The 15,620-nt window shown below is 35.6% G+C and overlaps 1 protein-coding gene across 3 annotated transcripts in view; it reads left to right on the plus strand.

Moving 5' to 3' along the window:
- Window positions 1–696: 696 nt before the first annotated feature.
- The window catches only part of LOC145690095 (suppressor APC domain-containing protein 2), a 35,474-nt gene continuing 20,550 nt past the window's right edge, over window positions 697–15,620 (plus strand). Inside the window, exons 1-4 of one of the 3 annotated variants that reach the window (XM_081764657.1) lie at window positions 697–852; window positions 3,768–3,890; window positions 9,103–9,718; window positions 15,305–15,375. In XM_081764657.1, coding sequence (XP_081620783.1) covers window positions 3,773–3,890; window positions 9,103–9,718; window positions 15,305–15,375 — 805 coding nt within the window. In that variant the 5' untranslated portion in view covers window positions 697–852; window positions 3,768–3,772. The other 2 variants (XM_081764659.1, XM_081764658.1) reach the window with 2 other exon arrangements.

The following is a 15,620-nucleotide window of genomic DNA, read 5'->3' on the forward strand; positions in this document are numbered from 1 at the left end:
CTTTTCTTTTTTTCATCCTCCACTCCCCAGTTTTCTCTGTCACCCTGTCCATCTAGGTCTTCAACCCTCTTTCACTGTCTGAACTTCTCTCCCGATTTTGACTTTTTCCCAACTTTTACGTTTTCTTTTCCTGACTGTGACTTTTACCTTTGTGCGTTTATTACAAAAATCCTCCTTGTGAGGTGTACACAAGACAATTTGATTATAGTACTTATTTATTCGGAATCAGGCAATTCGGTTTGTCCGTGCCAACCTTTCCCAATTTACTGCTTATTATTTTGAATCAACTTCTATTCGTAATCAACTCCTGCACAAGATAATTTTAGTGATTTGGCCGACTTGACTCAATAGTTGCGGCCGTAGTGTTATTTGATTCCGTTTTTTGAGTGAAGTGAAGAATTGAAATGAAATGAAATCATCCTACGGTTATGCCGGTTAGGCTAAAGGAGACGGGTGAAAAATTGATGTGAAATAGACCACCTCCTTTCGAATCTTTTACGCATATTTCTCCTGTGAAAACCCACTATTCCTCTCTGTAATTGTGATCTCGATGTTGGCACGATCAATCATATGATTTTCTCTTGTCCTCTCTACCAGCAACATCGTCTCCTTTTCCTCTCCATCATGCATGAATTTCTTGGTTCTGGCTCCTTTAATTTGGATTCGTTAAATTTCACCTTACCCCCACCTATTCTCTATATTTACAATGCTCTGCTTTATTTCGGATCTCTAAAGATTCATCTCGTTCATTCATCTTTGTCTTTTGAGGTTCGCTGAGGCAATAAAAATACCGGAGAAGAAGAAGAAGAAGAATTTGATGAAATTCGGTGACAGGTGAATTCTTGAGATATGGTTTGTAATATGTGTAAAATTGTATAATAGAAAATAGCGTTAATATAACTTCTTTACAAGATGCAAATTCCAACATTTATGTTGTTCTATGTATGTGACTAAATTATCTTTGTGAAATAATGATCACTTCCAAAATTTTGATACAGACTACTTGGGCTGAATAGAGGTCAATCTGACCAAAACAAAAGGTGAATACTAAAGGATGAGCGGATTCGAGTAAAATTAGAAATAAAATCATGCCTGCTTTGGATAAATGATCTTATCTTTCATTCATATGAATTATTAATTCTATAAAAATAAATAGTTATTAATTGGAAGTTACGACTAGTTGTCTCTCTTGCTTAGGCAAGTTTACTCTGTGAGCAACATGCCATTAGGTGCAACCACTCACCGTTGAATAAAGATTCCAATTTCGACGCAGTTGGAGGGTGGACTATTTATATTTATATATCTTAAAACTTGAAAACTAGCGGGAAAGAAAATTACCGTGCAAACATCGAAAGGAAGACAGTTTGACAGACATTTCAGTACCACAAGTAACAGTATTACCAATTCAATATGAAACTCTAAGGTATTTATTCCGAAGTTGGTCCTCCCCCCCTGGTTTTCGACAAAAAACGTAATAACAGCTACAAAAATTTAAAAATTATCAATTTTAGGGGTGCTTTAAAAGTGTATAATGGAGCAGAGCAGAATAGAGTAAGTAAAGTAGGGATAAGTAGGGTAGGGTAGATAGATTCGGGTTAGATTAGCCTACGGTTACAGTGCATCCGATTTTTCACTGGCAATTACGACCGACCGCGTCTGGCGATTGCTTGGTCGCACTGCAATCTGATCCGTTGTCAGTCTGTCTTCTTGTGGGATACAGTATGAACGAGAAATTGCTACTATTAGAAAATCCTGTGTTAAAAATATTACTTTTAGAGGAAGATAGGCGCGAATATGTAAATACTATTTTTCAAGAAAGTACTCTTGACTATTTTACTACTTCCATTTATGAAAATAACGTAAGGAAATAAGGTGTGGGTGGTTGGAGGGCCTTTTGTCTCTACAGTAGGGTGGTTGAATGGAGACCCTTTTGTGTTAAGTCCTTTCCTGCTTATTGTCTAAAGATAGCTACAGCGAACAGTATATAGTTAGCGCAAAAAGTATTCATACACCTACAAAACGGAACAAAAGATAAACTAGTTTCGTCATATTCATTAAAAAATTCTCTGGAGTAGTGATTTTAAAAGGCTTGTAATTTATTTAGGTATACCAATGCATTTTGCAGTAACTGTAGACAAATAATTGTAGAATATGTTACACATAGTCGTATCTTACCTTAAAAGCGGCAGCTGGAGAATGTTTACATTTTAGATTTTAGTTTACATTTCAGATAGTTCCATGAAGGGTGTAACTGTATTTCTGCGTTTTTTTTTCTGTCATTCCTGTTCTGAGATGTGTAGTCCCATTAGTTATATTTAGAACCCATTTATTTATATTTAGAGTAGAATGTACGTTCATACAACAATTGGTGTAATTTCTGTGTGAATTTTTTTTCTAATTTCTACCTATTGGATAATTGAAATGCTCCTTCCGATGGGTAGATATATTGTTATATGAGTTATTTTTGTTCCTTGTTCTTTCAGAATGTTCCAGGAAATAATTGAAATGTTCATTTTTCACAGCTTCACGAAACCTTCTATAACTTTTCGTCGTGATTTCATATATATATATATATATATATATATATATATATATTAACAACATACTTGTAGAACAACAAGCGAGCGAGAGGTACTAAATTAATTAAGAGCTAAACATTTAATCTTTAAGTAGACTTTTATTGTCATTAATGCTGTAGAGCTATGTGTACTGCGTGTGTTATGATTAGTTAGTTAGATTGCTAGATCACATTAGGCAAACTGTTGGTGATTCATTCATCTGAGAGTAATCAGAGATGTACTACCACATACCTTGACGTTTACTGGAGTCGAACTCCTGGACGCAGAGTTCGTAGTCAGTGACGAACCACAGTGGACGGGTTTCCACTGAAACTTGGTGTTGATCTTCTACAGACTTGTTTCCAAGAAATGCTCCTTCTACGGGTCTCCAGGAACTGATCACCATGGACGGATCCCAAGAACTGATCTCAACTGACGGATCCCTGGCAACCGATCGCAATGGATGGATTCCAAGAACTGATCCTTCTACAGGTCTCCTGGAACTGATCTCGATTCAGTTTGACATAACCTTTTTATGTCATTTACTCCATGATGATTTCGTGGTTTCTTCCTTACCAAATTTCGTAGTTAATACATCTCTGTGCTGAAACCGTAGTTTCTGCATTTTCTCTCAGTGACCAAATCTCCAGACAGTTTACGTTTGCGATTTTCACAATTTTACCCAACTTTCAGAATGTGTTGTTGTGAACATAAAATATACAAAGGTTTATATTTTCGTCTTGCTTCAATGTTTGTTTATAATGTTATGACACGTGCAGACTCGTGTCTGGATCGTTACTTAATTAAAAACAAACAACCATAAGCACAATGTAATATTATGTGTTAACACGTCTGTCTGCATGATTACTAATTTCTGGCTGCCAGCCAATTCTTAAACAACAATTTAATTTTCATCTTTAGCCAAATTAATGAAATAAATGAATTTTAATATAGAATTTTATCTCTGAATTTGGCGTACCGTGACAATATATCTAATATTCATTAGCATCGGAAAGCCTGGGATTGTAAAATTTCGAATGGCAAGTATGTCTAAGAGCAAAAATAATTTGTATTTTCTAATTGTGAGAGGTTGTAATATCTTGTTTAAGTTAAGCAGGTACTTTGTAGTATTGCAGTGGGAAGGTGTGATGTATAAAATCTGCAACTGTGTGTTGCTGGAAGTTATATCATTTATAATTATTATTACAGCCAAGATGTTTTCCCAGCCCCATTCTGCTGCTTTAGAAGGCCTTCCAAAACAATTCGTGATCTCAATGCACACGTTGTTTGACATAATGGATGATAGAAAGACAGGCTACATCAAGTTTTCAGGTAACGTTCAACATGTACAAATACAATAGAACAAGTTAATAGTGAAAGTGTTGTACACTCAGCGACAAAAGTTATTTTCGTTTGGTATAAATTATTTTGGGATAACGGTGGTATGGTTGGAACGTACATAAAGTTACATTCTCTTTAATTTACTGAAAACTGTACTCAAATTGTGCTTCCATTAAAGTTATTTACGAAACTAATTTTATCAGACGGAAAGAAATTTTTGTCGCTGATTGTACAAGTATTACAGTTTTCCTTTTCTGTTTCCTATAGTAAATTTTGATAGCAGTACTTGTTGTGGGTGAGTGTTCTCGGGGGGTTATTCCATTATAAATCATCAAACAGTCCCCAGGTGACCAACTGGGATTTTGATGAAATTTGGCACACAAGTACCTACATCCTTCGTAAGAAAGTGTGTAATGTTTTATTTTCCTACCGCTACCTGTTCCTGAGAAATTGACCTAGAAGTTTGGCAGTCCGCATCGTGACTTACCGAACACGCTGGATTTGTAAGTTTGTAAAGAGCAAGAACTCGGTTACTAATTACGTTACATGGGTCAAACTTTTTCTGCTATAAATATACGCATCGTTATAATGCAGTAATATGTTGAAAGCGGTATGACCATTTTATGTTCTGATATATAAACTATCAAAGTCAGCACTTTTTTACATTACCGTTTATAAAGCTCATTTTTTAACATGTCACAAATTTCCTAGATAACACAACAAATGCCTGTGTTTGTGTGCAGTACCTTACAGGGTAGTGAACTATATGCACCAGTAATGCAGAACTGTTCACACTTTATTTACAGGATTTATGGGAAGTTAAAATTGGTATCATTGTAAAAACACCAACCTTTTGCTTCTTTTCAGAGGCCTGGTTAACTATGTTGACAGTTAGATATGAGTATGATATTTTGGATGAATATTGCTACTTATGTAACTAATAACTTGTGTGAATTTCAAAACCCTGATGTATTTTCTTCCATTTGAAATAATCGCCTTTGTCAACAGGTGTTGGTAGTCTTTCAGGTTTAGAACGGATATGGAGAATGGAAGTAAAGAAGTACGTATGCGCCAGGTAAAATCATTTACACTGATTGAGCACTTGAAAACATATATTGTAAGACTATAAGAAGAAACAATGTGCCACATAATGAAATTAATTGTTACAAAATAATAGAATTCTGTTGTTCAAAATTACAGTTCAATATTAGTAATAAGAAACTGAGCGTTCAAATAAATAAGAAACATGCTCACAAAGTGAAAAGGAACATAATAAACCTGTGAAATAGTATAGCCCCTATAGTCTCCCCATGGAGAGGCTACTGCAATGCAGGATTACATTATCTTTATAGTACACCACGAAAGGATGCACAGTTGTCTGGGATTTCTCCCAATGGTACCCGTGAACCTCCAAGTATAACGAAAGTGTAATTTTCGGCAAAATCCAGTAAAATAATTAGCTCTGCTTTCTGAAGTGAAGTTTTTATATTACTCATGTATGCAGCTTGAGCCTTGGTTATGTAATGGTGCTGTCTAAGACTATCAATTCCCTGAGTCAATGTGCCCCAAAACTCATTCACAGAGAGCTGTAGGATTTGTAATGTCAACCGGTCAGTGTGAACCTAGTTTTTAAATTTAACACAGTCATCGCCTTCAAGTAAGTGATGATTAAAACGTTTTACTAAATAATCTTGCACAGCCTTCTTCCTCCCACAGTTGCCACAGTAATGTAACCTACACTGTCTGCTCGTTGCATGACACACTGCAATGTTCAGCAGTGTCTTGTAGATGTGTCCTGGTCCAGGAAGGGCATCGACCATCAGTTTCATGTTTTGATGATATTGACACACACACACAGAATGAGTGCCAGTTGCCTTAACTGTAATGCACCACTTTGGCCTTAAGGCAGAAAACTTTGCAAACCCAATTTGAAACTGGGTTTCTGTTAGCAAAATTCAACAAATGTTTCATGTATATTCATTAGTAGTAGCCTTTTTTGAATTTTAACTTTACCTTCATCTGTATGCACATACATACATTCTTTCATTCCAGGACAGATTCTGGAACATCCATCGCTTTCATAAATGAAACTACGTCATTCACTGTTACCTGGGGAATTATTTTGCGAGGCTTCTGTCCTTGAAGTGATAGGATTCCTTTCTCATCTTAACTTCTTTGCTCTTCGTACTAAGTAATCTGAGGCCCTAAAACTCTACGCAGTTTTTCTGGTACTCCAAGCTGCAGGAACAATTCTTAAGATTTGGACTTTCTGTTTATAGGAAAATGTTTTGTGATACTTTTCTACAAGCTGCTGTATAAGCATAGAGAAATTAGCATACCTGTCACATGCCTTTTTAGTAGAGAACCGTAGTGCTCGGTATTCCAAGAACATCATCTCCTGTACGACATTTGTTACCTGCTTCACCTTTCTCTTGGTGTATCCTTGTCTGTCTCTCTTACTTACATTCTTCAGTGGTGAGCAGCCTAGAAATTTGAGAGACACGTTTAGTTGCTCCTGGTGAACAGTGTGTGGTGTGTAGCTAGGATCATACTAATCATCATTATCACTGCTGTTTCTGGAACTGGCACATCTAACACAAGTTTAGCAAAACTTCTGTCCTGGCACGAGCTTAACACGAAGCTCATTGATTTTGTCCTCATCCAGAGTGGAGAGGGACTCCTGAAGTAAAATTACTTCCATTCTCCATATCCGTTCTAAACCTGAAAGACTACCGACACCTATTGACAAAGGCGATGGTTTCAAATGGAAGAAAATACATCAGGGTTTTGAAATTCACACAAGTTATTAGTTACATAAGTAGCAATATTCATTCAAAATATCACACTCATATTCAACTGTCAACATAGTTAAATAGAGCTCTGAAAATAAGCAAAAAAATTGTTTCCTTGCAATGATACCAACTTTAACCTTCCATAAATCCTGTAAATATAGTGTAAACAGCTCTGCATTACTGGTGCATATAGTTCACTACTCTGTAATGTACTGCACACAAACACAGGCATTTGTTGTTTATGTAAGAAATCTGTGACATGTTGAAAAATGAACTTTATAAACGGTAATGTAAAAAAGTGCTGATTTTGATAGTTTATATATCCGAACATAAAATGATCATGCCACTTTCAATATATTACTTCATTACAGCGATGCATATATTTATAGCAGAAAAAGTTTGACCTATGTAACATAATTAGTAACAGAGTTCTTGCTCATTAAAAACTTAAACAATCAGCGGGTTCGGTAAGTCATGATGCGGACTGCCTCGCTTCGAAGTTAATTTCTTAGGAACAGGTAGAGACAGGAGAGTAAAAAATTACAGGCTTTCTTACGAGGGATGTAGGTACCTGTGTGTCAAATTTCATCAAAATCCCTGATGGTCGACTGGGGATTTTTTTCTAATTTCGGTGATTATATATGGACTGACCCCGGGGAGAGATTTTACCATACTTACTTGACATAAATTTTTCATTCTCACCTTCATGTTCCCCGAAGATAGATGAAGTGTGCATAAACATTTACAATGTTTCATAACCTTCTCAGCCTTTTTTCTTCCGGCAGTAAAATTGCTATTTTTTTTCCATATGTTCCTATTTCTTACATATTTTGTTATTGAGATTCCTTAGATATGTTTATCTTCTGTCGAAAAAATGAAATAAAAATGAAATCTTTAGTTTTACGTCTCATGGTTATGCCGGTTAGGCTAAAGGAGACGGTGATGATGAGAAATGAATGAAATGGTGGAATGAAGAAACTTGGAGGAAACGGGAGAACCCCGAGAAATCCCACGAGCACGGTGTTTGTCCACCACAAAGTCTACACGGCACGATAGAGTTCATTACGTGCTTTAAGTAATTATCTGACATGGTTTGTTTATGTTTTGGTGTCTAGCGTCTCTTTTTCAGCACCAGGACTATAAGAGATGTAGACCTAAAGTTTGAGGTTAATTCCGAACCACCATAGTGTATTCAATGTTCACCCACTGGGTATCGATCCCATGGACCTCTCTTTCCCGGGATCTCACGCATCAAAGACTCGCACACTATCCTCTAGACATAGTTGTGACAGTAAAGCAGGAATAGGTAAACCAGTGGTTTATTCTTTTTGGTTCAGAAAGATATATGAGAACTGGTAAGTAAGTAGCTGAAGGGAAGATGTAAATTAAGAATTAGTATGAGAATTACTACATAGACAGGAACTGAGTAATTATGGCTTTGTTACACAGACATTCATTTGCCGGCATGAATTAATATTCTTCCTATGAATCAGATAACCAAGAAAATTCATGCGGTTTTTGAGAACAGTTACTTTTGTCGCGTTAGTATGGTTAAATTTGTTCTGATAATGCTCTACAGAAATCAAACTTAAAACTATGTGCACCAAAGGCGTGAAGTTTTTAATAAACACTTCAGTAACTTACTGTTGATTTTATTGTTCCTGTTGTTTTTATTTTATTTTATATTTATTTATTTATCTGAGATTAATGAAATGTAATAAAATAAACAAGAATTTAAAGCTCTTCATTAATGTCTAGTTGTTGAAGACAACATGACTAGATGTAGAAATCATACCAGAAATACAACAATCCGATTAGGATTCCCATTGTGTAGTGGCTAGCGCGTGCGTCATTGGTGCATGTGGTCCCGGATTGGATTTCTGGTGGGGAAGCACAAAAATTTTAATTTTATAATCATTCACTTGCATTAGTTATCCGTCTCCTTTAGCTTAAAGGGCAAAACTGTGGGAAGTTATACTAAAAATGTTGTTTCATAATAGGTAAACATTAGGTAATCTCAACAAAATATGCCGGTTTTATTCTGTTTTAGTTGTAGTAACATGTACTAAGGAAGCATTCATAATTTCGGATAAACAACATGTATTGTGAACAAATGATTTGTGTAACGAAGTTCATATATAAAGTAAAATTTATATAAATTTTAGAAACTAGAGTATGTTTAACGTCATTTATAACTGTTTATTTCTTTGATTTGTTTCTTCCAGTTTAATTTATTATCCAGTGTTTATTGTGTTTGCTTAAAAACTAATAAGTGTTGACGCTAGGTAACGGTATATCTTATTCGTTGCGGAGAAAATACTTAAATCGAATGATTTTCTATTTACTATGAATTATAGTAAATCGTGACTAAATCTATAACAAATTCATTATTCTTTCCTTTCATTTTCTAGAAATAGAGACTAGATGGCGGGATGACGGAACAAAAGGTCTTCCGAAAGGCGTGGTTGATTGTTTAAGGAAAGTTACACCACCAAATGGTTTATTATCTTTCGAACGCTTTTGCGCAGGACTGAAAATATGTTTATTACACAATCAAGTGGAGAATACACGGACAAATATGCTAAAGCAACAGGTAGAGTCGAGCCAACCAATGAGACCTCCTTCTGCACCTATCCTTGACGTTGAATCTTCAAAGCCTTCTTCGTGGAATTCATCAAATACTGCAGCTGTATGGCCCAACAATGCTATTTCTCAGCAAAGGACTTTGAGCATGCCTCAGTTGTTGACAGAGAGAAAGGAGAACATTAACCCAGAGGGCAGTGAATTAAGAAATTATGCGAGTGACGCCAAGCTGTCCGTGCCAAATACAATTAAACCGGCTACCGTTTTATATGGCCCACCGAAACCTCCTAGAATGGGAGCAGGTTTGTCAGTGGCCAACAGCGAACGAGGACCTGAGAGGAGTATAGACAAGGCTGAAATAAGGACTGCATTGCAAAACTGGCAAATCGGGCTTATGATGAATGAGCAGGAGATGGGAAAAGCTATGTCAGATTGCGACAAAAGGTAACTTAAGCACACCTGTAATTTTAAAATGTCTAATGTTGTATTATTATTGTCTTGTGGTGCGGAATTCACATAGAAGCTTCTTTGTGAAGGCTACGGAAATGCTTATAAAATGAACTATTTTCTAGATCTAATTAGAATAGAACTACCTTTCACTGTTGTTAAGGAGATAAGTGAAACACTTCGTTGATTGCGCTGTAAGACTTTTCCTGTACGGTTTCAACCACTTATTCTGTAGCTTTGTTCACGAGCTTAATTCGGCCACATGAAGGTCGAACCACATACAAATATGCAGTTTTAATCTAAGAGTTCTACAATTGAGAAAGACCTCTAGATAAACTGGTTGTTTATGTGTACATTTTTTTCTCGCCGACTTCTTTATGAAAGAAATGCAGATTTAACAATTCTAAAACGTTACACTAAAATAATGTGTTAATAAGTCACCTCCATGTGAGTGACTTAAGTTGGTGACACTACCACAAATAAGTGATTAAAGCAGTGCAGGAAAACTCTTACATGCGCAATCAATGAAATTGGTATTCCATTTATTGTCTCATTATTTTCTTTTTTAATTAGTCCACACCGAACATTATACAAATATTTAAGATAAATGTGACTCTTCTGTATCTCGGTTTACATACCTTGGACCTCCATGTCTAATGTTCGAACTACTTTTAAAACTCAAAGCCTATTGTATACACTAACCATTACAGTGAAACAATCTACACTTATTTTATTATTATTGTTGTTATTAACACATTGGCTGCCATGTGTATGGATTTCCATACACACGGCTCCTTCATGCAGCGCCTCGTGTATGGTTTTCCATACACACAAATATATATTGCACTTTTTCACGTTCGCTCTATAGCTGTGTATGCTATTACATACATATGGCGTAGAAGTCAAAATTTAATATCCACGTCGCGTGTATGCAAAACCATACACAAAGAAAATTATACATTTATGGGGTTAAAACAAAGGTGAAAACAAAGTATTAGTGGCGGATTGTTGCCCGTGGCGCACAGATGAGAAAGGTCAAAATATATAGTGACGGTCAACGTGTTAATCTTCTACATTACCATAAACCTTGATTTCTTCGCATTATGTAGCAGTTCGCATTATGATATCGTGATTCAGCAATCAAGTCATTAAATGTGCAGATAAATGAGGTTCACGATGCTGTTATTTAGCATCAGCATGAATTAGGAAAGTATTTTACGTAATAGAATCTACAAAAATAGTATAGGTATTAAAGGTGGTATTAAAATACACATAGCCCCACAGATCACAGGAAATACGACGTGGACTAGTTTGTAAATGTTATGTTCAATGCAATACAAGAAGTGAAAAGAATTGTGACTGCGCTGATATTCGAATCTGGGCCTCCAGAGGGATCCAGGTTGAATTGTATGTTTTTGAAAATTGGAGAAAACAAGCTATTGTTTCCTTACATCGTATCTTCAACTAGCGTAAATTCAATAAATTCAAAGAATAAAAAAGTACAAATTAGAAGTGCGACTGGGGACTTAGAGTTGAACTTGGGTCTCCGAATTATCGTGCTGTGCGTTCCATTCTTGAGGTGAGTGTGGATCTGTTTAGACCTAATTTGTGTTTGTATTTAGGCAACCTGATGTCTGTAATTAATCTCTTTGCGCTTGACAGTATCAAATGATGCCAGACTAGAAATTGTTACTACTTTTTGATAAAAACGTTTCATTCTTGCATGAAAACAATATTAAGTGCCAAGGTTAATCCTTAGTTCCTCTGGAAGGCCACAGTGCGTTTGTTTCTTTCCTACTTGCTCGTAACTACGTATATTTTATGTTGAGTTGTGCAGTTTACATAGAAAAACTCGTGCGAGAAGAGGGTAATGAACTACTAAGACATTTATTTATTTATTATTTAATGACCTCCATCCATAAATTAAATCTTTCATCATTGAATGCATGTTGTGTAACAATTGTTTTATCATCTATTTAATAACAAGTGGTTGAATCACCATTCACTTCTATCATTAGTTTATATAACGAGATAGGTCTGTATACGAGGGCTATCCAGAAAGTAACTGACATTTTGGAATAAAAAGAAGACAAATGAAAGTATACACTTTTTATTATATACATTTGGATATTCTTACACTACTTTTTGATGTAGTCGCCATAGAAGTTTAGCCACTTCCTTAGCAATGAACAGGCTTGTAATGGACGGTTTTTAAGTTCCATTACAAATTCTATTATAATGTTAAGATATATATATATATATATATATATATATACAGGGTGGTAGGTAACTCCACCGACAAACTTTGGGAGGTGATTCCTTATATGAAATGAAAGAAAAAAGTTATTATAAACATAGGCCGAAAAACGTCTCATTTCAGAGTTATGAACCGTCGAAAATTCGAAAAATCATGTTTCGAAACGCCCTGCCTTAGAAACTAAAGGATCCATAACAAGCGGTTTAAGGAATTACACAGGAACTAGTATGCGAACTATCTAAATATCCATGTTTTACCATCCTCCGTTATCGGCGAAACGAATGCGTTATTAGTACTTAAAGGAGTATCCCTATACCTCAATTTCCTTTTTACAGTTCGTTTCGCCGATAACGCCGACCTCGCTCCTAGTGAATTTCATTTGTTCCCAAAGTTGAAGGTGCACCTCAAGGGGAAGAAGTTTCACTCAAATGCAGCTCAACCAGAGACTTTCTTTGAAGCTGGCATAGTGGTTTTACAGCATAGGTGTTAGAAGTGCATTACTATGAAAGGAGGCTTTTTGGAAAAATAATACTGCTTATAGGGCAGGGCCAATAATTATTGAACCACCCTCGTACAGTACTGATATTTAGAAGCGTTGCAAACTAAATTTTACAAAATATTCAAAGTTTTCTGTAGATAGATGTTTTCTACCAAAATGGGTAGAAGAAGCTATTGGATCCTAGGTATCTCGCACAAATTATAAACGTCATGTTGGATCTCTCTTCATACTCGACACACCTGAAATACAAAAGGTGGCTAATATTGATAGATGTTGCTCAGTTATGTTGATGTATTTGTTAATTACCGAAAGAAGAAATACAAATACGAATATAGAAATATTAATACTAAATATTCGTCGATATATTAATAAAGCGATAATTGTATAAATAATGAAATAGAAAAGAATAAAAGGGAAGTTATTGAATACAACGTGAATCAGATCTGAATAATATGCTAATACAATATCAGAACCAAAGATCTAGATCTATCCTAAACCTAATGTGCATCTAAAGTAAAGCTAACTTACATCTTATTTAATATGACTTACATCTAAGATGCTTACCGGGATACCATACTTACCTGTTGAAAAGACATTTGAAGATCATATAGCTTCGTAATACCTTGTAAGACATGGATTGGAACTGCGTTTAAAAAGAAATAATAAAATCTGTAAAAAAGTGCAAATCTAGAAATTCTTCAAATCGTAGTGCTTTAATTAAATTTTGTACTTGGCTGATTATCTCCAGTAACACTGGTTTCAGCTCAGCGAAATAATATATTTTTCGAATTATTCCATGTTGTAGATCAGTATTTCCTAATTTTGTCGAAGTATTCTTCTTCAATGCGGTTTTATTACAATATTGGTCAATTCACTCACTGATTTCAACTTCTTGATGGTAGCTACATTTTGGACAAATTTGGAACGCATTATTCATTGTGCGTATATTTTTGAGATCCTCTCCAGATGGTGATCCGTGTCTAGTATCGCCAGGTTCGGAATCCAACACTATATTTTTCTCGAAGACTTGCGACTTTAACAACTCAACATCATAAATAACGTACTTCGATATGAAGACAATGCGCGTAGAGGGAGAGATATTTTAGGCTTACCAATTCCATTGTCATAAACAGTCAGTGTCGTCATGAAAGTGCTGCGTTGCTAGTTACGTGTTCATGTGGGAGAAACAAGTGATTGTCACTTTGTGCGATATCCGGATGGTCGAAAACCTTTGAATGAAAGGTATCTAAGAGTTCCTGAGTCCACTTGGCCGAACGGGTGGGGTTGTCATGAAATAGCAGAGCTTTCCTCGGTGTACGTTTTCAATTACTCTTCTCAGCTTCTGTGGTGTTTCACAATATTTTTCAGTGGTAATCGTTGTACCACGTTGCAAAAAATCGATTAGCAGTACACCTTCCCTATCCCAAAATACAGTAGCCATAATTTTTTTGGGGGTGGGATGAAAACTGTTCCACTCCATGGACTTTTTTACAACATACTTAATCCAAGAGTCTCGTCACAAGTAACAAGTAAAGCCTTAAGGAATTTCAAAGCAGCTGCCATTCGCTGAATTTTGTGTTGTTCTGTCAAAATTTTCAGAACCTGTCTTGCACAAAACCTATAGTAGCCTAACTTTTCAGTCACAATTTTATGCAGTAAGCTCCGTGAAATTCACGGAAACTGAAAAGAGAGCTCTGTTATCGTAAAACGGCGATTTTCAAGAATCTTGTCATTGATTTTTCCGACCATTTCATCTGTCACAATGGTCAGTCACCCACTGTGGTCTCTATTATGAACGCTTGTGCGACCATCTTTAAACGTGAGGAACCAACGCCTCAATCCACTTTCATTCATCACATCCTTACCATAAACTTCAGGTTGTCGATGAATGTCAATCGGTTTAGTGTTTTCCGCCAACGAAAATCGTATGATCGACCTCACTTCACAACTGGCGTAATTTTCAATCGAAGCACTCATGTTAACAATGTATTGTGAACAGAGCAAAAGCAACACGAACTTCGCACGTTCATAGCTGGATACGTAGTGAATAGGTGGAAATCCCCGCACAAAATAGCGACACGTAGCAGTACTCCGCTGAAACGTGAACGACTTTGTGGATAGCTCTCGTAAATCATTGTCTCATCAATAGTTACATTAAATAGTTGTAGGAACGTATTTCAAAAATAAAATAATAAAGAGGTTGCAAATGTTGTGAAGAATTCAAGAAAGTCCGTAATATTTTCTTTGCTAAAACTTTAAACTGTGTAGAATTTAGGAAATAAAATAAATTGAATTATGTTTACTTCGAAAAGTTGATGAGTTTTTCATGGAGCAGGAATTATTTCTATATTGGAGTTCTCTAGTCATTTGTATTGCCAAGAGATTAAAATAACCGCTAATGTGCTGGTATCGTGATTGGGATATTTTAGGATTAATTTTCATGCTCTTACGCTTTATTATTATTATTTTTTATTTATTTATTTATTTATTTATTTTTAGTCCCAGTTTTGAAATGTTGCTGTAGTGGCTTCAATTTGAGGGATATTCCTTTCACACTACCTTCCTGAGGAGTTGAAACTTTCTTGTCAAATCCCCAGGCATAAACATCAGTTCGAATTTGCGCATAAACGAAACTGTTAGAGAAAAAAAATTCATAAGTAATTTTATGTTGCCGTGCCATATTCCTTTGTGAATTATTATTATTAAGAGAGATAAATTAAATGGTGGTAGTACTATATAATCGCTAATTGTTGGACCAGCCTCTTTATAGATATTTTCTTCGACTTTGATTTTATTAATGTAGTATATATGTATGTTTTCTTTGTAGAGGAGGATACTCAGAAGTAGATCACAGAGGAGTTCGTGGCGGAAGAGGATCCGGGGACGGGAAACCAGCAGGTAATATCATTAGACACACACTTAACAGAATTTTAAACCTTGATTTTTGTCTGGATTTTTAAAGTACTATTGTCCACGGAAGTCTTTCTCTGATGTCATTTCTAAGAATGAGTCTTTTATCATTTCCATATGTATGTCTTAAATGAATTGAAATATATGCACACCCGTTATATTATATCTGTAATAAAATGTATCATGTCAGCTCCTCAATAATATAATTCGTTTCGTGTTCAAATCTTTCAGTA

Source organism: Thermobia domestica, chromosome 7 (assembly GCF_964235325.1).
Source record: "Thermobia domestica chromosome 7, izTheDome1.hap1.1, whole genome shotgun sequence".
Taxonomy (NCBI): Eukaryota; Metazoa; Arthropoda; class Insecta; order Zygentoma; family Lepismatidae; genus Thermobia; species Thermobia domestica.